The following is a 24,270-nucleotide window of genomic DNA, read 5'->3' as shown; positions in this document are numbered from 1 at the left end:
AAGAGAGCATTTGAGAAGCTCTTCAGTTTCAATGGCCCAGGTTTGATGCTGATCTCTGGTCCAAATGGTCAGAGTAGTGTCAAAATGAGGGGTTGTGTGGGACGAAGACTCATGTTGTACTCAAATGGGCTACTCCATTTTGCCTTGTGCTTTCATGTGACTCTATAGCAAGAGCACTTCAAGGGGTGCTCCTGAAAGAAACTGTAACTTCACAACTATGTCACATTTGTAAGTAACTGCATTTGATGATAATTGATCTTCAGAAGGGCTTCTATCCATATATTTCCTATCACCATGAGTACCTGCCCTGTAATTTGTCTCGCCTCGATCATATTCACCCTGCAATATGAGAAGGAGAAGCTAAAGTCGGATGTATCAGTATTACAGTAGATTAAAGGGAATTACAGAGACCTGAGAGAGGAGCTGGCCATTGTAAAGGGACACTAGTAGTGATGACGACAGAGCATCAGTGGCTGGAGTTTCTGGAAGCAATTCGGAAGGTGCAGTATATATGCAATCCAAAGAAGAAGTAGAATTTTAAAAGCAGGGTGATGCAACCATGACTGACAAGGGGAGGCAAAGCCAACATAAAAGTGAAAGAGAAGGCATATAATAGACCAAAAATTAGTGGGAAGTTAGAGGATTGGGAAGCTTTTTAAAAACCCAACAGAAGGTAATTAAAAAGAACCGTAGGGAAGGGAAAAGCTAGCCAATAATATCAAAGAGGACACCAAACATTTTTTTTCAGACATTTAAAGAGTAAAAGAGAGGCGAGAATAGATATTTGAGCGCTGGAAAATTACGCTGGAAAGAGAGTAATGTGGGACAAGGAGATGGCGGATGAATTTTGCATCAGTCTTCACTGTGGAAGACACTAGCAGTGTACTGGAAGTTTGAGAGTGTCAGGGGGCGGAAATGAGTGCAGTTGCCACTACTAAGGAGAAGGTGCTTAGGAAACTGAAAGGTGCCACTCATTGGGCTACTTAGCAAAATAGGAGTCCATGGTCTTACAGGAAAGACACTAACATGGATAGAGCATTGGCTGATTGGCAGGAGGCTAAGAGTGGGATAAAGGAAGCCTTACATCAAAGTTGCTGGTGAACGCAGCAGGCCAAGCAGCATCTATAGGAAGAGGCGCAGTCGACGTTTCAGGCCGAGACCCTTCGTCAGGACTTAAAGGAAGCCTTTTCTAGTTGGCTGCCAGAGACTAGTTGTGTTCCACAGGGGTCAGTTGGGAGCATTACTTTTTTTGCGTTGTATGTCAGTGATTTGGATGGCCAAGTTTGGGGATGATATGAAGATAGATGGAGGGGCAGGTAGTGTTGAGGAAGCAGGGAGACTGCAGAAGCACTCAGACAGATTTAGAGAACTGGCAAAGAAATGGCAGATGGATTACAATGTCAGGAAGTGTATGGTCATGCACTTTGTTGGAAGGAATAAAATGTAGACTATTTTCTAAATGGGAAGAAAATTGAAAAATCCAAGGTGCAGAGGGACTTGGGTATTCTTGTGCAGGATTCCCTAAAGGTTAACTTGCAGGTTGAGTCGGTAGTGATGAAGGCAAATGCAATGTTTGCATTCATTTCAAGAGGACTAGAATATAAAGACAAGGATGCAATGCTGAAGCTTTATAAAGCACTGGTGAGGTCTCACTTGGAGTACTGTGACTAGTGTTGGGCCCCTATTTAAGAAAGGATGTGCTGACATTGGAGAGAGTTCAGGGGAGGCTCACGAGAATTATACTGGGAATGAAAAGGGTTATTGTATAAGGAGCAATTGATAGCTCTGGGCCTTTATTCGTTGCAGTTTAGAAGAATGGGGTGGAGATCTCATTGAAACCTATTGAATGTTGAAAGGCCTAGATAAAGTAGATGTGGAGAGGACGTTTCCTAATGAGAAGTCAAAGCCAGCACAAAAGCCAAAGAGGCGGCATATAATAGAGTAAAATTAATGGGAAGTTAGAGGTTTGGGAAGCTTTTAAAAACCAACAGAAGACACCTAAAAAAGTCATTAAGAAGGTAAAGATGGAATATGAAAGTAAGCTAGCAGCGATATTAATGATGCTGGGGAGGTAGTAATGGGGGGGGCAAGAAAATGGCAGACAAACTGAGTAAGTATTTTGCATCAGTCTTCACTGTGGAAATGAGTGCAGCTGCCATTACTAGAGAGAAGGTGCTTGGGAAACTGAAAGGTGCTGCTCATTGGGCTGTTTAGCAAAATAAGAGCCAATAGTCTTACAGGAAAAGCGCTTGCATGGATTGATTGTCAGGAGATTAAGAGTGGGAATAAAGGGAGCCTTTTCCGGTTGGCTGCTGGTGGCTAGTGGTGTTCTACAGGGGTCAGTAGGGACCGATTCTTTTTATGTTGCATGTCAATGATCTGGATGACAGAATTAATGACTTTGTTGTAAAGTGTGTAGACAATACAGTGATAGGTGCTGGGGCAGGTAGTTTTGAGGAAGTAGAGAGGCTCGACTTAAATTAGGAGAATGGCAAAGAAGTGGGTGATGGAATACAATGTCAGGAAGTGTATGGTCATGCTCGAAGAAATGAATGGGTTGACTGTTTTCTAAATGGAAAGAAAATATAAAAAACTGAGGCACAAAGGGACTTGGGAGTCCTTGTGCAGGATTCCCTAAAAGTTAACTTACAGGTTGAGTCTGTGGTAAGGAAGGCAAGTACAATGTTAGCATTCGTTTCAAGAGGACTCAAATATGAAAGCAAGGATGTAATATTGAGACTTTATAAAATACTGATGAGGCCTCACTTGGAGTATAGTGAGAAGATTTTGGTCCCCTTCCTTAGAAAGGATGTGCTGAAACTGGAGAGGGTTCAAAGAAGGTGCACAGGATTGAAGATTGTGGAACTTTAAATGGTAAGGGGGTAACTTACCTCATAATTCTAATCCTTTGACCTGCTCTTGTAGTCATGGTCTTCATGAGCATAGCTGGTTAGGTTTCTGGTCAAAGCTGACTCTCAGGATTGGCAGAGTTGGAGGGAGCGCTGGTGGGAACGAATTTCACAATGATAATGTCAGTTGATGTAAGTCTCTTTGAAGATGGTCATCTCCTTCACCCCCATGTCCTAGTGTCATCAATGAAGTAGATAAAAATGGCTGGCCTGACGATGATTCATGAAAGAATTCCAGTGCTGATATTCTGAGACTGAAGTGATTCATTTCCTTAATTTCCAAAAACCGCAGCCATCTTTTGCCAGATAAGCTCCCACCAATTTTCATTTTCACCTGGGCATTTTCAGATCACACTTCATCAAATGTTAATTTGAGAGCAAGAGTGGTCACTCTGACCTCTGTTCATTTGTTCATTCAACTGAAGTGGAGCTAACTAGTCATGGCAGATCTCAAACTGAGCTTCTATGAAGAAGTAACTGCTGCATCAGAGCACTCCCAATAACGTTTATTTGTAAATGTGTTGAATATAGTGGATTGCTGGAATGGTAATTAGTTGCCTACATCTCCGGGTAACTTTCTGCAGTATTGGATTAGTGTCGTTATTGTAGCTGTACTGGAACAGCTAAACTTGGGATGGGGGCTGTTCTGAAGAAGACTGCAGCTGGGATGTGGTGGGCTTTTGCTCTATGCTGGTACCTTCAGACGTTGCTTGAGACGTTTTTGAATCAAGTTAGCTGAAGACTGGTTTCCATAATGGTGAGACTCCTAGGAAGATAGATCACACACTTGGTTCTTTTGCCAGAAAGTGGATATATTATCTATTTGTTTGCACTTATGAATGTGTTTCCAGCTTTGAGTTGAGAATATTTAAAGTGCTTCCTCCCTCTAATGGTTGTTTGAATGATTCTATTCACAATAGGAGCAGGAGTGGGTCACCAGGCCCCTCAAACCCCCCACCCCCCAGCTCCATTCAACATGATCATAGCTGATCTATGCTGGCCTATTTCCTCTTCTGTGCAGTACCCCAGAACCCTCAATTCCCTAATCTTTCAAATATTTATTTATCTTCACCTTAGTGTTTTTCTTTTGTTCCCTTCCACACCTTGTGGCACATCAGGCAGTAACCTTGCTGTTTCTTTAGCATTTGTTTGCTTCTAACGAGGCCAGATTGCCAGCTCAACGCTCGACGCTCGACGCTCAACCCAGCATGGATGGAAAGCGTGCAAGGAGCCGGCCAGATCCAAACACAGGACCACTGACCTCAAGGTTCGGTGCAGGTAGCATTACACCACTGGCCAGCACATCTTCACCTTTAAATATATCTGATGATTTGATCGCCACTGTCTTTGGAGGCATTCGTTACCCTCTGAGAGAAAATTTCTACACACCTCATTGTTAAGTAAATAATTGTAGCTGTGCCCTTTTGCTCATAATTTTCCCACTGATGAAAACATCTCGATGTCTATCTTCTTCAAGCCCCCTTAGGAATTTTTATGTTTGAATAAGGCAACGCCTCATTCATCTAAACTCTAAGGAATAGAGACTCAAGTTGTACAGCCTCTTTTGATAGGACAGTCCTATTATTCCCAGGAATCAGCCCGGTGAATTCAACACTGGCAGAATTGAGAGTTTCGATCTAAGCTGTTAGTTATGGGACTGTTCAGGTCTATTTTTTGCATATTTCTGATGTGTAGCACACTTGTGATTCTGTATTACAGTTCAAAAGGTTTTTCATTGACTGGTTGAGTGGTATTGCACAATGATCTCACACTCAATGTCAGCAAGATGAAAGATTTGATTGTGGATTTCCAGAAGGAGAAGTCAGGAGAACACACGCACCAGTCCTCATTGAAGGGTGAGAGGTGGCAAGTGTGAGGATCTTCAAATTCCTGGGTGTCAGCATCTTGAAGGATCAATCCTGGTCCCAACACTTTGATACGATCATGAAGAAGGCACACCAACACTTTGAGTTTCAGGTTATTTAGTATGTTACAAACACTCTTGAAATTTTGTATAGATGTATGGAGCATTCTGATTGGTTGAATCAGAGCCTAGTGAGGAATATCCAATGTACAGGGTCACAAGGGGCTACAGAGGGTTGTAGATTTGGACAGCTTCATCATGGACACAACTTGCGCCTGCATGGAGGACATCATCAAAAGGCAGTACCCGAAGAGGTCTGCATCCGTCACTAAGTAGTCTCACCTCTTCGTATTCCTACCATCAGGAGGGAGGTACAGGAGCCTGAAGACCCACATGTTAAGCACTGAAGAATATTTCTTCCCCTTCAGCATTAGATTTCTGAGCAGTCTGTGAAAATAAATTCATCATACATGTTTGCACTATTTGTTTATTTTGTAATTTAGTAATTTTACATTGTATCTTGGCTGTGCATTTCTGCTGCAAAACAACATATTTCATGACTTGTAAGCTGATGATAATAACCCTGAATATAAAGTATTGAATCTGTCCAATTGGTTTTGCCACAAACAAAATGGCAAGTATTTTCCATGTAAAACTGGACCTCTGCAAAACAACAATTATGCAATGGTCAGTCCTTCCATATTGACAAAGGCTGATGCATTTGCAAAAGATGGATTGACAGAACAAGATCAAACAATTACTCCCGTGTTGGTTCTCTCATAATTTGCTACATATTTTCCCTGGCACTTGTATCCTTCATGACCTGACCAGCTTAATCAGAGATGTTACTGTTGTGCCTGTGCAACTACATATCAATTAAATAAAAGTACACATGCGGGAGATGGCTTTAACTGGTGTATTCACACTGCAGCGAGAGAGAGAGAGAAGATCATGTGCGTAGACGACAGATCAATACACATAGCTAGGTTATCAGTCCATACATAGTCATTGCTCTAAAAGAAATAGATCCATACATTACACTTCCCCCTTTAGATTAATGTAGCATAAAATTGTCTATGTACAAAATATTCAATTTCCCTTTCACAAACCATATTCAAATAAGCATGCTTATAAGATAACAGTCCACAACTAACTTCACTGTATTAAAGATTCAGTCTTTTGGATGGTGCTCTGTTTCTTTCAGGATAGTGCCTTTGGCCTGTGGAGTGACATCAGGTTTGGTAGGTGTCTTGTCTAAGACAATGTTCTCAGTTGCTGGTGTCACGTTACTGTTAGTAACATGATCATCACTGAGAGGTAAGTCCAATGACTGTAATGTGTCTGCCTTGTTGGATGCAGTCGACTCAGGAATGTTCTTTGGCTGAGCATCCAGTATCTGGTCCACATGACATCTCCATGTCTGATCTCCAACATCCACTCTGTACCTAAGTGGTCCAGTTCTTGTAGCTATCCTATGGGGTGTCCACCTGTCTTCTCGGTAATCATGCACTAGGACTTCCTGTCCAATCCTGAAGCTCCTTGCTGATTCACTTGGCAACTGGCTGAACTGTTTATTCTGCACTTCCCTCCGTAGATCTGGTTTGGTTGTCTATGCAAGATCTCAGACTCCTGTTCATGAACAGCATTGCAGATGTTTGATTTTTCGTTGCATAAAACAGGGTTCCAATACTGTACGCAGAAAGGAAATGTCCACCTTGTGCTGTAGAGAAATGTTCTCCTTGTCCGAGGCTTTAATGGATGACTTGACTGTTTGGATAAACTTTTCAGCTAACCCATTCGATGCTGGGTGGTGAGGAGTTGACTTGAAATGTTTGATGCCATTCTTCTTCATGGATAGTCTGAACTCTTCTGATCTGTATTCTGGTCAGTTGTCACTCACAATTTGTTCTGGTGAGCCGTTTCTGGTGAAGATGGTCCTCAGGGACAGTCTTTTCTGAGGTGGTTGACTTCATTGGTATGACCTCTGGCCAGTTCGAATGAGCACCACAGCAATTAGAAATGTGGAAATCCATGAATGGCCCAGAAAAGTCAATATACACTCTTTACCACGGTGAAGACAGCCACTCCCATGGGTGTAACGGTATTTGTGGGGGTGCATTTTAAACTTTTTGGCATCCCAAATAGCGTTTGGTCAAGTCTTCAATCCGTCTATCTATTCCCGGCCACTACACGTAGCTCTGGGTGAAACTATTCATCTTGACCAAACCCAGGTGTCCTTCATATAGATTCTCTAACACTCTGGTGCAGAGTTTAGAGGGAACCACAAAACGAGATCCACACATCAGTGTTCTATGACATATGGTCTCGTCTCACTGAGAACTCTGGAAATGTAGGGTTACCATGAGCTGGCCATCCTTGCATGGTGATTTCATAGACTTTCGATAATGTCGGGTCACCCTTTGTTTCCCTTTGTATTTAAGAATTTGTCACTGGCAACTAGCCCACCAGTGCTGCGTGGAACACCTCTGCTGGTCACAGTATGAAGACTTTTCTCCTTCAGTTCCCAATAGTGGAAGGCGTGACAAACCATCTGTGTTGCTGTGTTGTTTGGTACCCTTGAACTCTATGTCATAAGAGTGGGTTCCTGGGAGCATTGCCCAACATTGCAACTCGGTAGCAGAAATCACTGGAATTCCCTTCCTGGGATTGAAAATAGACACAAGGGGCTGGAGATCTGTCACTAGCATAAACTTTTTTCCATAGAGATAGTGGTGGAATATCTTTATTCCCCATACTAGAGTAAGGGCCTCTCAGTCGATCTGTGCGTAGTTACATTCTGCGCTTGTCAGTGATCTTGAAGCAAACACAATCGGACGTTCAGATCCATCTTTCAGAGTGTATGACAAAACCCCTGCAATGCCATAAGGGGATGCATCGCACACCAGTCTGATAGGCAGCGATGGGTCATGATGGGTGAGCAGTTCACTGGATGTTATTAGTCTCTTTGTTTCCTTGAATGTTCTTTCACATCTTTCTGACCATTCCCACTTTGCTCCTGTCTGCAACAGTGTGTTCAGCAGTACTGTAGCAATGTTTGTGAGAAGCTACTGGTAGTAGTTTACAAGGCCTGAGTTGTGACACGTTTTCCAGTTTTGGTGCCTGTAGCACTGCAAAGGTGATTGCCAATCACCTGTCCATCTCTTGGCTCCATCCCTCCCCCTCCGGTCTTCTCCTATCATTTTATATCTCCCCTCCCCCTCCCACTTTCAAATCTCTTACTAGCTCTTCTTTCAGTTAGTCCTGACGAAGGGTCTCGGCCCGAAACGTCAACTGTACCTCTTCCTAGAGATGCTGCCTGGCCTGCTGCGTTCACCAGCCACTTTGATGTGTGTTGCACTGTTTTAATCTTCTCTTGTGACTTGTGTAAGCCATGCTTGTCAATGACATGTCCACAATATGAGATTTCATTCTTGAAAAAAATCACATTTCTCTCTCTTATACTTTATACTTTATTGTTGCCAAACAATTGATACTAGAACGTACAATCATCACAGCGATATTTGATTCTGCACTTCCCACTCCCTGGATTACAAATATTAAATATTAAAAATAGTAAAAATTAGTAAATATTAAAAATTTAAATTATAAATCATAAATAGAAAATAGAAAAATGGAAAGTAAGGTAGTGCCAAAAAAAAAACCAAGAGACAAGTCCGGATATTTGGAGGGTACGGCCCGGATCCGGGTCAGGATCCGTTCAGCAGTCTTATCACAGTTGGAAAGAAGCACTCAGACCATACTCACTCAGCCTGGTAAGCACTTTACCAAGGTTGTGGAGGTGCTCTTCATTAATTTTGCCAGTCACGATGATGTCATCAAGGTAACATTGTGTTCCTGGGGTATCTTGGAGCACTTGGTCTATTGCTCTTTGCCAAATTGCTGGAGCAGATGCAATGCCAAAGGCGAGATGATTCTGGTGGAACAGTACCTTGTGAGTGTTGACTGTGTCGGAACATCCTGCTTGACTCCTCAGTCTCCATTTGCAGACAGGCTTATGACAAGTCAATCTTTGAAAACCTCTACTCACTTCCCAAAGATGCAAAAATGTCTTCTATTTGTGACAGAATATTGCACAGAATGCAGCACTGGGTTGATGCTTACTTTGAAAGCTCCACATGTGCAAATGGATCTGGTCTTCCCTTTCTTAATCACTGCGACAATGGGTGTGGCCCAGTCGCTTCACTCAACCTTGGAGAGAGTTCCAGATGCCTCCAAGCTGAAGTTCAGCATCCACTTTAGGACATAGTGTGTAGGGCACTGAATGCACTTCTTGGAATCTTGGTGTTACTGCTTCATTCAATTCAATTCAATTCAATTCTGGCCTCATACATTTGAGTTTACCAATCCCCTTCTCATTAGCATTAAGCAGCTGTGACAGTCCCTGGTTGGTGCTGTCATTTGGGCTGCTGATGACATATTGTGAGCTTTGATGGTGTGCCAGTCTGGTTGGATTTTCCTCAATCATTCACATCTGAAAAGTGCTGGTCCTCTACTTTCAACACATGAAGCTCCAGCTGTTGTATTTGGCCTTCATACATCACATTCACTTTCAATTTGCCTTTGGGAAACACTTTGTCACCTGTGTAGGTCTTTAGTATCACTTAGTATTTCTAATGGCAGCTTAGAAAACAGTCTGCTGTGGTCAGCCTCTGAAATTATAGACAAAGCTGACCCTATATGTAACTCCATTTTCAGTTTACACCAGACACATCTATTGTGATCCATGTGATTTTGTAATCTGCTTCATTAATGCCTTGCAGTTCTAGGCATGACAGCTCACCTTTGTCAGACTCTGTGTTGTCTGGTTCTGTTTAACATTTGGTCACTTTATACATTTGCTTAGTTTTGTGCTTGAAACTTTTCACTCAGTGTGGTTTTTCTCTTTGGTCGTGCTTTCTGTCTGTCTTGCGCACTCTCTCTATGTGCAGACTTTTTCTTCGAACCAACAGTCATTCGCCTCATGGGAGGATTTGTCACATCAATAATATTTTTGACTTTTTTCACCATTCAGGGACATTTTGTGCATTTCACATTCTAAACTTTTCTGAAGTTCTGCATCTTTTGCTACAATCACAACATGCTGGAGGAACTCGGCAGGTTGGGCAGCATCCGTGCAAACAATCAGTCAATGTTGGGCAGGAACCCTTCGTCAGGACTGAAGAGGGAAGGGGCAGGGGTCCTAATCTCTCACGATATTACAATGGTCAATGCCCATTGTAAGGTTAGGTCTCTTTCTGATAGTAGCCTCTTTTGAGTGCTTTGACTATGCATGCCACACATAAGCCTGTCCCTAAGTGCATCAGAAAGTCCATCAGTATTGGGAAAGTTTGCACAATTCTGCAATGTATTCAGAAATACTTTCATCCTTTGACTGGTTCCTTTTGTGAAATCTGAATATCTCAGTTACTACCAGTGGTTTGGGGCTCAAGAGGTTTTGTAAAACTGTGACAATTTCATCGAACATTTTGCTTGCTGGCATTTCAGGAGTTGCTAGCTTGTTTAAAAGCTTGTAGGTTTTAGCACCCATTCGCTAAGAAATATGGAGACTTACTTTTCCTTATCCATGTCGTTTGATTTACAATACAGTTCAACCCTCTTAATATACAACTCCCAGTCTTCATTAGTGCTATCAAATCTGTCAACTTTTCTGGCTAAAGCCATTGCCATGTTGTTTACACTTTAACCTTGCTAGTTGTGAGTCTTCCACTGTGTCCTATACAGTCACTCACCTGTCCCTTTGTTAGCATCCATGACTGTCTACTCCATTCTGTTTAACTCTTTCCTTTCGCTGTCTTGCCTGTTATCATCCTGTAACTGTTGGGGCAGTTAGTGATATTCTCTGACATTCAGGTTCGTACTTATTGTGTCTTTGTAACTACATATCAATTAAATAAAGCACGTATGCAGGAGATAGATTTAATTGGTGTATTCACATTGCAGCGAGAGAGCAGCTCAATGCGCATGCATAGACAACAAATCAATACGCAAAGGTAGGTTATCAGTCCATACATAGTGCTAAGGAAGTCATTGCTCTAAAAGACATTATAGTTCTAAACATTATAGCTACCAAGCTGTTGTTGGTGAAGAACATTCAAGTTCTCCAAAATAAGTTCTGTATCCTTTGCTTTTTTTCTAAATGGAGTTTGCATTGAGAAACAGAAAGACGGTAGATATTATCAGAAGGACTTTCTTTGCTTGTATTTGATCTGGGACTTCATGGCTTTTTGATTCAACAATGGGGGCTCCCACGGACAGTGACTGTGTACCTACATCGCTGAATCCTTGCTGTTGACACACATCATGTGCAGGGATAGGAGCTGTTGTCAGGGTGGTCTGATTATTTGATTTTTCACATTGACCTCCGGCTAGATACTTCTGTTTCATTTCATCAAGAAGGTTTTTGCTGGATCAACCAACCTGTCGGAATCACTGGTTTTGTTGAATGGAAAGTTTGAGTTTACAATGGGTGCCCAATTCATTTTATTCCTCTTGTGCTTATCGTAGTATTTGCTAAAACTGAATGGAAGCAGCCATCCAGGGACTAGTTAACATTCCAGCACATTCTACATCACATGGGAGGCCTAATGTGGTCTTGATGGAGGAATGTGGCCATTGTGTAGGGAGGAGAGGTTCACTTTTGGGTTTTTTAATTTATATTTTCGCTGGTTTGGCACAACACTGTGGGCTGAAGGGCGTGAACCTGTGCTGTACTGTTCTGTGTTCTGTCTCTTCCAAAAATGCCCTTATTGCTTTTGTGCATTGCAGCATCAGCTGAGTCTCTGGAGTGAGATTTGAATTAGTAGCCTTCTGGCCCATAGGTGAAAGTGTTAACTATTTAGTCACTGAGATTTCTGCTATTTTGTATAATATTTGGTGCCTTACCATCTTCAGCCACAACAAGAACCCTAAATGTTCCAGGCAATTGCTCCCCCTTCTACCTCTCTCTTCCTCTTTATGTCTCTTTTACAGCTGATAGTTACCTGTCATGACATCCCAGAGAGATTGGTATCTATTTTATGCCTGATTAGGCTCCTACGAAGTAAATCTTTCAACTTTAATGGTACCATATAAATGCAAGTTTCTTCCCTGAATGAGACTGACAAGAAACTTGCATTTACAATCAATAAACGTTTTTAGTGAGATACAGTCACAGTTGTAAAGGGAGAGATGCACAGAAAACTTCCACAATCAGCAAAGTGTAAATGACCAGATAATCTGTTTTTAATGAGGAGTGGGAGATAGATATCAGCTAGGACATCAGCAACAACCCCTGCTAGTCTTTCAATTTGTGTTCACAGGAGACCAGACAGAGGCTCAACTGATATCTCGACCAAACCCTCCCTTGGTATCACGCTGCAGCAAGAGTCTTGAATTTGCGTTAAAATCTATGGCGTGGGACTTTGGAGGTGAGCACAATCCACATACCCATGGGTGACCACTCAAGGCATCCTTGTAAGTTGTTGACCTTGGAGCAGTTACACATACCACAAGCACCCCTTCTTGCCCTGAACTCTTGTATCCCCAGAGAGGCGAGCAGATGAGGAGAATCTCCCAGTGATTCAGCAGAGGATACCTCCCTGACTGTGTTGAACTTGCTGAACCCTGACTGGAGTGTTTGATGCTGACACTGTTCCATCACCTCCGATTTTCCTCACAGCACAGAAGTCCCTTAATCCCTTAATTCTGATCAATATTCTATGAAAAAGAAGAGTATGATCTAAAACAATAAAAGCGAATTGTCCTTCAAAACAGCTCTAAATTTCTCTTCTGTGAGGCAAAAATGTGACGGGGGCATTGGAGTGCTTCAGTGTCTGTTTGGTTATCACTGTCAGCATGATCCGTCTCTCTGAGTGCACATACTAATATACATTGGAAAGATTAAAATGCTAATGATGAACACGAGCAGCTGCACAGTAACACGGCAGTGAATGGAGCGATGCACGCCCTATATCAGATTTCAAGGAATCTGACAAATTCGGGCGCAGACAAATTGTGATATTTTAACATCTGGGATCAGCAATCATGTTGTAATAGAAATCATGCCTGCTATCTTTGTAAGCGGGGCAAAAGACGTGTATCCTTCAGTGACAGATACAGGTATTATTTGTGTGTCTAGGGAGAGTCTGCTCATTAATAGATATTACTGCAGTTTGCAGTGTGTGAACTGTGGAGAAAAGTGAAGACTGCATGAGCAGTGTTCCAATAGAGTGAATGACAGAGGCTGCTGGTCACAGTATATACTGTACACAGGCACCGGGATCACAGGTTTCAACGTGCATTGCAGAGAACAGGGCCCAGACAAGGAGAGATACTGTAGGTAACCGTGCTTGTTGTACAGAATAGGAGAGAATGCAAGTTAGAGACTGCAGGTGCTGTGTTTCTCTACAGAATAGCACGCCCTGGCAGTATCTGCTGCAGTTGCATATCGGAGACTGTTGATGCCTGTGTATATTATATGGTATAGCAGAGACAGTAGGTGTCTGTGTTGGTAACAGAGACTGGAGGCACCAGAATATTATACAGTATGGCGAGAATTGGAGGTGCCTGTAGAGATAATTGTACCATACAGGCTGTCAGTCTGTACGACACTGTACATTATTCACCATTGCAGAGTCGGTGGTCTCCAGAAGACACTGTACAGAATCAGAGCCACTTGTATTATTGTACTGAATAACAGGGACTGCAAAACCCAGTATATTTCAGAGAAGCACAGAGTCTGCAAGCCTCCTAGTTCACTCTGTGAAATAATGTTGGCCAGAAGTTGCAGGGAGTCTGTTGTTGAAGAGCAGGATTTGTGAGCCACTGTTTTATAGCAAACACTAAACTATAAAATTCTAAAGGCTGCAGTGAATGGAAAAGCTTTGCACTTGCTGGGGCAGTACCATTTGAGGCAGAATGTGTCTGTTGTTTCATGGACTGTATTGATTATTGCTGAGGCTTCCTTGTCTGATTCTGCTCTTGTCTGTTCACAGGGCTCAGTAGGGCAAAGTGAGGAGACATGCAGTCTTTCCGAGACCCTGGGGGCTTCCAAGGTGCCCAGCAAAACTTCCAACAGGTACGGGCCGACTCTGCCCGTCTGGACACCTACAGGCAGCAGAGCTCCGTAGCCCAGACCTATGAGGCGCATCGGATCAGCTCAAAGGAGTATTACAACCAGCAAGCCTTCCAGGGTTACAGCACCAATGCCACCGGCAGTTACTTTAGTGGCACTAAACAAGTCTCTGCCCAACACCCACAGAGCAGATCTTCCAATTATCAGAGCAGTGGTTACTCCAGACAGTTTCAGAGCGAAGGGCCGCCCTCAAAGTGGGCGTCTCCAGCCTCTTCAGTCGGAGGGCTTTCCCAGTACGTGCAAGACTCTTTTAAAGGTTCCGTCCCTTCAACAACCAGCGTGGCCGCCTACCCACAGCAGCACATGACAGGCGGTGCTGCCCAGAACCCACCAGGTCCACACACCCATTTCATACAGCAGCCTCATCACAAGCCTCTGATGCACCAGGCCACCACCTACGTCCCCAGGGCAGCCCACTTCAACCAGGCGTTTCAGTCCTCACCCAGCACCTACCCCACGGTCCAGGATTATAGCAATTCCTCCCGCTCCTACGAAGGCTTTGCACAAGTGCCCATAAGCTCCCGGTATGACCAGCAGGCCGGGGGCACACCAGACTATCCCACCCAAGCCAGCTATGCGTACAAAGCAGCCATCGCCAAATCCGGGGGGTTCGAGCAGAGTAAAGTGGCTCATGTCAAACAACAGAACCTTCAGTATCACAACCAGACAAAGATGCACCTTTTAAACCAGTCACCGCAAGTCTACTACCAGCCTGATGCTCCTGTGAAATCTCCAGAGCAATTCTATCAGACCTTTAGCCCAGCGTCCACCCACTCGTCTGTCTCCACTGTGGTCAGATCCCCGTCTTACAGCTCCACCCCATCTCCACTGATGCCCAACCCTGAGGCTCTGCAGTTTGCACCACCCTCTGAAGCGGGTTCCATCGCCCCTGACCTCAAGAGCAACATTTCCCACCTGATGCCCACCGCCACCAACTCTACCAACCAGACTTCCAGCAAGAGCCAGGCTGACGCTTGCAAAGTCTTTCTCAAGGATAAAATTCCTGAGAAATTGCTGTCGGATGGAGCTTTCAGCAGCCTGGTAGCACTGAGCTCTCAGGTGGAAAACATCCCCAGGACAGTCCAACAGCTCTTGCTGTCCAACACTCTGGCCCCTCACAGGAAGATAGCCAAACGTCTGCCCAAGAAGTCTGAACTATTAAAGGAGCTGAAGAGCTCCAAGGAAAGCATGTATTCAGAAGAAGCACTATCAGCACAGACCGACCTGCAGGAGGGCGACTATTCCAGCAGCCCTGAAGATCAGATGCAGAAGGTACATTTCTTTCAGAACCACTCTGTGAATCTCGATGCCCTGAGGAAGAACCTGGACTCCATCCTGGCCTGCTCTGTAACCTCTCCCAGTGAGGTAATGGTGGAAACCACAGCCGATGAGTCGGTGCTAAGCAAGGAGAACTGTTCTGCTTCTTCAGGCTTGTCCACGCTGCTGACAGGTGGGCAACCAAGCCTTTTTGGGAAAGAGGACACAAAGACCTCTAGTGTCATTATTCTCAAGGACTCCTTCAAGGAAAGATTGGAAACAGAACTTAAATTCAATCATCTTGAGGAGGACAAAGAAAGCAAGGGCTCTCCGTTAAACTTGGATAGTGGTGATAACTTTTATGGCCATCTCACTCGGCCAAAGCATTTGGGCCAGACTCTCAGCTCAGACTGCAATGAGGGGACAGTTAAGCGTGACTACTCAATGACGACAAAGGGGTTTGGTGATGATAGTTGTAGTGAATCTCAGTTTTTCCCCAGTAGAATGGACAGCACAAGCCTCTTACAGCCATTGGCAGGAGATTACAAAGATAATTTGGTTTCCTCTCTGTCTGGCAGTAACCATCAGTACTGCGCCTCGCTGATATCAAGTGCCTCACAGGATCTGGAAAAGCTGAATCTTTTGGACTTGCCTGATAAGAGAGGGAAGGAGCAGTCAGGGGAGTGGGATGAATTGGAGGCTGTTACCCCTGAGTGTAACCTTCAAAAGCAGTACCTCCAGAAAGTAAACGTTACCTGCAAAGAGCAGAGCCCTTTACAGGTAGATTTGACTCAAGCAGGATTCACCCAAGCTTTGGAAGGGATGAAGGAAGCTGACGAGAGAGATTCTAAGGACATCGACAGCAGTAATTCTGACCTGAGACTCCTGGCCCCAGAACAGGAGCCACCAAAGACTGACCTGGCAGATGATAAGGAGACAGCAGCAGAACCAGATGATTCTGTGGTCCCACAAGATCAGGCCTCTGCTTTATCTGAAAGAAAATCTGTTATCTGTGATGCCTCTCCCACGCGAGCTGCTGCCAAAGAGATTGTTTCTTCACACACACAGGGGAACAGCGGCATAACAGAGGGAAAACCAAGTGGGGCAGAGAGCAATGAGGACAAAGTGAGTCCGAGCGCTGGTCCCCGCCTGCTGGGGCACTCTGTTATTCATGTGGGACCAGCCATACTGGCAGAGTCAAAGGTTGACCAGGAGGAGACCTCAAGAGCTGAGGGCTTCCCAGATCACCTGACAGAAGATGCCTTGGAGCCCAAGGTGGCAGAGACAACTGAGTTGCCAGCGCTCTCCTCTGAGCTCATCAACTCAGCATTAACTGAGATAGAAAATGGTCCCACCAAGGTGTCGGCGAGCAGAGGTGGCCGAGTGCGGAGACTCTCGTCAAGAGTGGCACAAGGAACTGGACTGAGGGGCAAAGAGCAAGAAGACAACCTCCAGCATCTAAAGATGGTATCTACCAAACCAAGGTGTTTGGGGCCCCTAAGAGATAGAGCTAAAGGCAAAACCCTGCAGGAGGGGTGTGCTGCAGCCGAGGCGGTAGTGAACGTACCCACCCGAATGTGTACCCGATCCTCCAGTGCCCTGCTTGACACAGATCTGAGCCCTCAGTCCCGGGCTGTCCTGAGGAGGAGGATGACCTCTCAGAAGGAGGATGGGCTGAGGGAGCTAAGCTCCAGGCAGCGGTCGCACTTGGACTCAGACAAGTGTCTGATCCACAGGCAAGGCCTCAGTGCAAGTGTCCGAGCACACCTCGCCCCCTCGGTTGCCCAGGGTCGGCCCACCTGCACTGGCCACCCTGATCAACAGCTGAAGAGTCGTGACCTCTTCAGCCAGGAGCCCAATTCCTATAAATCTGTTGTGCTAAGGGCCAGGACAAGGGCTCAGGGAATGACACTGCACAAAGATGTGAAACAGCGGAAGAATTGTGATCTTGCTGCTAGCCGATGTTTCACTACTAGAAATAACTCATGGATGGCAAAGCCTCAAAAACAGTTAGCTGCCAGGCAAGAGACACCAGACTACATTGAAGGGGAGATTGCAGCTGAGAAGTTAAAGGCACAAAACTCGGCTTCAAGGCTAGAGGGAGTAGAGGAGCAAAAATTTCCCCTGTCGCATCCTTTGAAACGAAAAGGTTATTGCACTTTTCCATTAATCCCGGCCAAAAGGCAACACCAGATGTTAAAAGCGACTGATATCAGGACAGACAAACAGAAACAGTTGCCTGGTCCTTTGTCAGACACTAATCGAGGCAGCACAGAGGAACCCCTTCAAGGTACCAGCTGCAAGGGGATTTCAGAGCATACCAGCAGCAAGGAACCCTCCCAACCTGACCCAAGCTGCCACTCTGGGATTTCTCTCAAGACCCCACCAAAGACCAAAATTCTCCCTCCCCGGAAAGGCAGGGGCCTCAAATTAGAGGCCATTGTGCAGAAGATCACTTCTCCAAACTCCAAGTCATTCGCCTGTAGCAACTATTCCGATAGCAACGCACCCTGCCTGACCCTGGATGAGATCCTGTCCCTGAAGGAAGAGAAATTAAATGAAAATGCCAGCAGTGAGACATTGACCGAACAGAACAAACTGATGGCCAAAGATGCTGCTCCAAAGCTTGCCCTGATGGATCTAAGTAAAAACTGCCTTATCCCTTCCAAAAGACTCAAAGAGGACAATGAAATCAAGACACAGGAAAAGAGCTGTCCCCGTGCAGTGACTGATGTGAAGGTGACAGCAGAGCCAGAAGTCACAGAGGTGGGAGACCAGACCACTGCAGAGGAGAAAGAGGAGGAGGTCACCAATGTTCCTAAACATTCTCCTCAGCTCTCTTCCACCTTCTCAGTTTTGGCTCCCACTTTGGATCCAGGCACAGGAACAGAGGTGGAGAGTGGTCAGGACGCTGTGGAGACGAAGAGGCATACTCCTCCCAAGTGTTGCCTCTCTTCTGCAAAGAGACACTGTCAACTGTCAGGGAATAAGGTCAAACAGACCAAGGGTAATTGCAAAGTGAAAAGGCCAGGCGGGCGAGGCAGCAGAAGGAGAAGGAAACACCTCAAAGGGAGCAAGATGACAAAAACTGCCCACAGGCGCAAGAAGCAGCTGAAGAGAAGGAATCTCCCACTGGTGGACAGCAAGGAACCCGTGATACGCCTGAAGTATGTATCATACAAGATGCCAAGAGCAAGTAACAAAACTCTGGCTTTTTCCCCTTACATACGTGTAGAGAAGAATAACGTGGTTTCATCCTTCTGCACCATTATCAACACATTGTCAGAGGAGCAGTCCAGCATCCAGAAGATGAAGAAGAGGTCCACAGCTTCACAGGCCCCTATGTCGATGAGCAAGACGCTACCAACATCTTCAGCAATGTTACCGGGTCCGGTGGTGTTGGATTCCACTAAACAGGGCTATCTGCTGTGCTGTTTATGTGGAAGAGCCAAGAATCACAAGGAACTTGGAGACTTGTTTGGACCCTATTATCCGGAGGACTATATCCCACCATTGACAAAGAACCAACACGTCCGGGGAAAATTTGAGATCAAAATTGGTCTTAAGGAAACACCCAGTAGGCTGTACGGTGAACCCAAAGTGGTGGACTCGGAGAATGAGAGCATGGTCAGCAACAAGGAGAAGGCAGTCGAGGCGGAAGATCAGGGTCCACTTCGGACCAGCTCAAGAGAGAAGTGCAAAAAGTTGAGCTGCTATTGCTGTGAGAAGACAACTGAGGACTCAGAGCTGAAGAAGGCAAGGAGAAGAGCGGGTGTGGAGGAAGAGCCACAGCCTCTGGAGCTGCCTCTCGACCCACAGGAGCACTGGCTGCACGGGGCCTGTGCAGTGTGGACCAGCGGCGTCTACCTGGCAGCTGGGAAGTTGTATGGTCTGCAGGAAGCAGTGGAAATGGCCAGTGAGATGGTGAGGGAATAAACCAGCCTAGCAGAAATTACATACGCAAAATAACTCTGAAAGTGCAATAGCCAGTGGGTTGTGCCGAGCGAGGAGATAGGGTTTATTATAACTAATGCCGTGGACCAGTGTGCTGCCTGACCTGCCAGTTGTTCCCAGCGATTAGTGCATAAAATATTCTTTATTTGCAGACCCCCATTGAATTCTTTCACTACCCGATTTTGAGGAAATGGACTTCCAGTGCCAGTCTCTTACATCGTGAGCTCCCTGCTTGGAACGATGGGTGAAAATGTGCAGTATTGGGAGGGTCATTAGAAGGTTGGAACACTATTCTCTGGTCAAACTCTGCACTGAGCACACGACTACACTTAGCAGAATGATTAGAGCCTTTTGTTTGCTGGTTCTATGTAGGATCCCAATATCCAATTAGTCCCATTCCTCTGCCTGTCCCCAGAGCCATCACAAGAGTCAGAGTACAGCACAAAAACAAGCTTTTCACCCACTGTATTCTTGCCAGCCATCATACCCACCTACACTACTAATCCTGTTTTCCAGTACTTGGTCCATAGCCTTTGACTATAAGACATAGGAGTAGAATTAGGCCTTTCAGCCCATCGAGTCTGCTCTGCCATTCCATCATGGCTGATCTCAGATTCCACTCAACCCCATACACCTGCCTTCTCGCCATATCCTTGATGCCCTGACCAATCAGGAAATTATCAAATTCTGCCTTAAATATATGCACAGACTTAGCCTCCACAGCTGTCTGTGGCAGAGCATTTCACAGATACACTACTCTCCATTCTAAAAGGTCACGCCTCAGTTTTGAGGCCATGCCCCCTAGTTCTGAATACCCCCCCCATAGAAAACATCCTCTCCACATCCACCATTCAACATTCAGTAAGTTTCAATGAAATCCCCCTGCATTTTTCTAAATTCCAGTGAGTACAGGTCCAAAGCTGCCAAACACTCCTCATATGTTAACCTCTTCATTTCTGGAATCATCTTCGTGAACCTCCTCTGGACTCTCTCCAATGACAACACATCTTTTCTGAGATATGCGGCCCAGAACTGTCGACAATACTCCCAAGTGTGGCCTGACTAGTGTCTTATAAAGGTTCAGCATTATCTCCTTGCTTTTATATTCTATTCCCCTCGAAATTAATGCCAGCATTGTATTTGCCTTCTTTACCAGAGACTCAACCTGTAAATTAACCTTCTGGGAGTCTTGCACAGGGACTCCTAAGTCCCATTGCACCTCTGATGTTTGAACCTTCTCCCCATTTAGATAATAGTCCGCACTATTGTTCCTTTTATCAAAATGCATTAACATACATTTCCCAACACTGTATTCCATCTGTTACTTTTCTGCCCATTCTTCCAATTTGTCTAAGTCCTGCTGCAATTGCATTGCTTCCTCAGCACCATCTACCCCTCCACCTATCTTTGTATCATCAGCAAACTTTGCCACAAAGCTATCAATTCTGTTATCTAAATCATTGATAAACAATGTAAAATGTAGTGGTCCCAATACTGACCCCTGAGGAACACTTCTAGTCACTGGCAGCCAATCAGAAAACACCCCCTTTATTCCCACTCACTGCCTCCTGCCTGTCAGCCATTCCTCTATCCATGCTGGTATTTTTCCTGTAACACCATAGGATTTTAACTTATTAAACAGCCTCATGTGTGGCACCTTATAAGTCTTGGTGATTGAATCACTATTCCAGATAGTACTAAGATGTTGTGAGAGCCTCTCCTTACACTAGCAGACTGCATCCACCCTCTGGGTAGGTAAAGTAGCTCTTCAGATCCCTGCTAAACTTCTTGCACCAACACAGTTAATTCGTTCCCTTCAGATACTCATCCAGCTTCCTTTTTGAGCACTACGGTAGAAGCTGCCTTCAGTGCATTCTAGACCACAGCAGGTCACCAAATGATTTTTGTAAATGTCAACCAGAGTGAGACAAGATTACTCGATCTACTGAGGCTTGGGGAAAAGGGCAGCGCCAGAACCCCTGACAGGTAACTATACAAGTGTGAATGAACAGCAAAGTCTGGAAGTGCAGCGTTAACACGATTGCAAAGAAGGTGTGCAGGGGTATGGGGAAAGGATGAATGTCCCAGCCTAGGGAGGGTAGGAGGGAATGAGTTGCTGTGTTCCACCTTCAGAGGTGAAAATTCATTCATTTGCACAGTGCTCATTTTAGAACATAGATTATGTATTTCAAGATTTGGAGTCAGTGCATATTTTCACTTTTTTATTTAAAAATTGTAGCAATTTTGCTTCCCACTTGCAAGGGTACTAACTTATCAATCCAAATTCTGTAAGTCTTAAAGTCTGATGTTGGAAACTCATGGTTTTGTTCCATTTTACAAAACCACAAAATGATTTACCACCAAAAGAGGCCATTTGGCCTTACCAGTCTGTGCTAGCCAGGAAAGAGCTACTTAGCTTAATCTCACCCTCCAGCACTAGATCTGTGTCATTTAGGTTGTAGCTCTTCAAATGTGCACCCTTATAAATATATTTTAAATGGTTTGAAAGGTTCTACCTGTATCACTTTTTCAGACACAAGACTTCAGATCCCTGCCAGCCCTCTGGGTGAAAAGTCTATTCCTCATCTTCTTTCCAATCTTTTAATCTTAAATCAATTTTTCGAAAAAGTATATTGATGCAGGAAATCTAGACTAAAAGCAATAAATAGTTGCCAACAGGTTTTCCTTCCACATACCCAACCTCATTGCCTAAAAGTAAATCCAGAATTGCACCCTTCTTGTAGGAACTTTTTAAAAATTCATTTACAGGATGCTAAGCCAGCATTAGTAAGCCAAATCCCTAGTTGCCCTTCGGAAGGTGGTGATGAGCTGCCTTCTTGAACCGCTGCAGTCCCTGAGGTGTAGGTACACCCACCGTGCTGTTAGGGTGGGAATTCCATGTTTTTAACCCAGCAACAATGAAGGAACGGCGATATGTTTCCAGCTCAGGATGGTGAGTGACTTGGAGGGGGATCTCCAACTGGTGGTGTTCCCCGGTATCTGCTGTTCTTGTCCTTCTAGATGGTAGTGGTCATGGGTCTGGAACATTGGACAAGAAAGTTCTTCAAAATACAGTTTGGAGATTCCCATCCTCTGTGCTTTTTAACCAACTGTACCTTGTTAATGTTAGAACAACTGATATTTTGCTCTTTTATTGTCCTGGTTCTTTTGTTAGAACTTTGCCTTTAAAATGCGTACTTTTTCCCTTGCACTTTTTTGGAAATATTTTCTATACACCTACAATATCATTACCTCCAGCTTGTCCATCAAGCATCATTTGATGATCCTTCTGTATTTAATGTCTGTCTCAGTTGTGATTATTGCCTCCCCGCCCCCACTTTGTTTAGTTTAACTCTCTCTGCCCCATCAGAAAGCCCTGTGAACATGCATGTTAAGCTACCATTCCTGGTGCACTTTAATGAAAATAGGAAAGGTAGAAATATTTTATTTCAGATTTTCAGCTACAGTGATTTTTTTTGTTTCTTGTCTCTAAGCCAAATTTCAGGAACTGATAAGGTATCTCACTATAACATGATTATGTCCTCAGTACTTTTGTTTTCTTCACTAAACTCGTTGCAGTTATCTACATTGCGTTAGGCACAACCAGCCTTGTCTTCTGCCTGCCCATATTCCAACCTCTATCCAACTGGTTCTATATCCCTACGCATGAAAATCCCTGCCCTCTCCTCCCACTAATTATTTATTCAGCTCCTCCTTGATTTCTTGCAAATTCTCTACTTCAAAATTGTTGTAAATTCCTAAGGATATGAATTTTTGGAGCCAATTTAATAATTTTCACGCACCTTTAAATATTTATCTCGTCTCTCAACAGATTAACAGTTTCTATCTGATATTGCATTTGATATTACAGAGATTACAGCCAGTCATATAAGGAAATGTTTGGAGCAAATGACTGAAAGTTTTGTCAGGGATTTTAAGGTGTTTCATAGAGAACAAGAAAGAAACTTATAAAAGGGAATGTCCAAGTCTAGGGCCTTGGCAATCGAAGGTATGAGGTTAAAAGAGGATAAATATCTCAGGGAGTTATCAGACTGGGGGAGGTTACAGACAGAAGGAGAGTAAGAGGGAAGAATGGAACATGGAAGAATTAGAAAATAAAGAAATAGAATTTTACACTGGAGCAGAACTCCACCCGGACCCAGCCTCAGACAGAGAGGGAAAAGGATTGGGAAGTTGGTGTTACTGGAAATTCCGTCTTTTATTGCCGATCCTCATTGTACCTGAACTTTGAGGCAATTAAGTATCAACCATGTTGAAGTAGGGTGATAGATTTCCTTCATGAAGGATGTTAGTGATCAAAATGGGTTTTTCTGAAAACCCAGTGGATTACTGAAGTCATCTTTTTGTTTATAATGTGATTTACTACAGAAAGTTCTTTGGAACGGTATTCCTGACATTCAGTTTAGTAACTTTGGGTCACCTTAGTATCAGACTCGGAGAGATGCGCACAGGAATGGGCTGTTTAACCCATTGAGTCTGTGCTAATCAACAAACCACACTTCTACACTAAACCTTTTTTGCTCCCACAATTTCATCAATTTTCACAGACCCTACCAGGGGCAATTGAATTTGTGATGTTCAGTGGATCCTTGATTTTGGTTTAGCATCTGGTAAAGGGAAGGGTGAGGTGAACTTACTGATCAAAAGGGATGTGAATAAGATCTTGTATCTAGCAATTAGGTCGAATATCTTTTGTAAATATCAGTTACTGCATCTCTGGATAAGAGTTTGCAAAATGGCAAGTGTACCTTTAGCTTCTATATTGACTTTTTTTTTCTCGGCGGTTGATCGGGATAGGACTGTGCAAGCACGTGCAAGTCAGTCTGTGAGTCAGCAGGAGTATTTAAAAGAGAGCAGTTTGATGGAGCGGGCGATGTAGCGGGAGACGGAGTAGAGGGAGACAGAGTAGGAAAGCTTTGTCTCGAGAGGCTTCGGCGAGCAGAGGCTGAGGACGAGCTTCACTCCAAGTGAGGTAAGGCCGGGTAAGTTCCTTTAAAAGGAGAACGGTCTGCAGCGGTATTTTGAAGCAAGGAAGGCGGTGAGGCTGTAGCGTATTGGGTAGGTCATGACAGCTGAGATTGGCCACGTGGTTTGTTCCTCCTGCAGCATGTGGGAAATCAGGGATACTTCCA

The 24,270-nt window shown here is 44.4% G+C and overlaps 1 protein-coding gene across 6 annotated transcripts in view; it reads left to right on the top strand.

The window, feature by feature from the left end:
- Nucleotides 1–24,270, top strand: part of LOC134351837 (retinoic acid-induced protein 1) — an 89,495-nt gene that overhangs the window by 46,934 nt on the left and 18,291 nt on the right. For 4 of the 6 annotated variants that reach the window (XR_010019272.1, XR_010019273.1, XR_010019275.1 and 1 more), the window contains 3 exons: nucleotides 12,093–12,200; nucleotides 13,767–19,087; nucleotides 23,936–24,110. Coding sequence is in view for 1 of the 6 variants with exons in the window: in XM_063058627.1 (XP_062914697.1) it covers nucleotides 13,793–19,087 (5,295 nt within the window). In the remaining 5 variants the exon portion in view is untranslated. The remainder of the gene's footprint in view (nucleotides 1–12,092; nucleotides 12,201–13,766; nucleotides 19,088–23,935; nucleotides 24,111–24,270) is intronic. The other 2 variants (XR_010019276.1, XM_063058627.1) reach the window with 2 other exon arrangements.

Source organism: Mobula hypostoma, chromosome 9 (assembly GCF_963921235.1).
Source record: "Mobula hypostoma chromosome 9, sMobHyp1.1, whole genome shotgun sequence".
Classification (NCBI taxonomy): domain Eukaryota; kingdom Metazoa; phylum Chordata; class Chondrichthyes; order Myliobatiformes; family Myliobatidae; genus Mobula; species Mobula hypostoma.
Note: the sequence above shows the minus strand (reverse complement) of the source record. Positions and strands in the feature narration are given on the sequence as shown.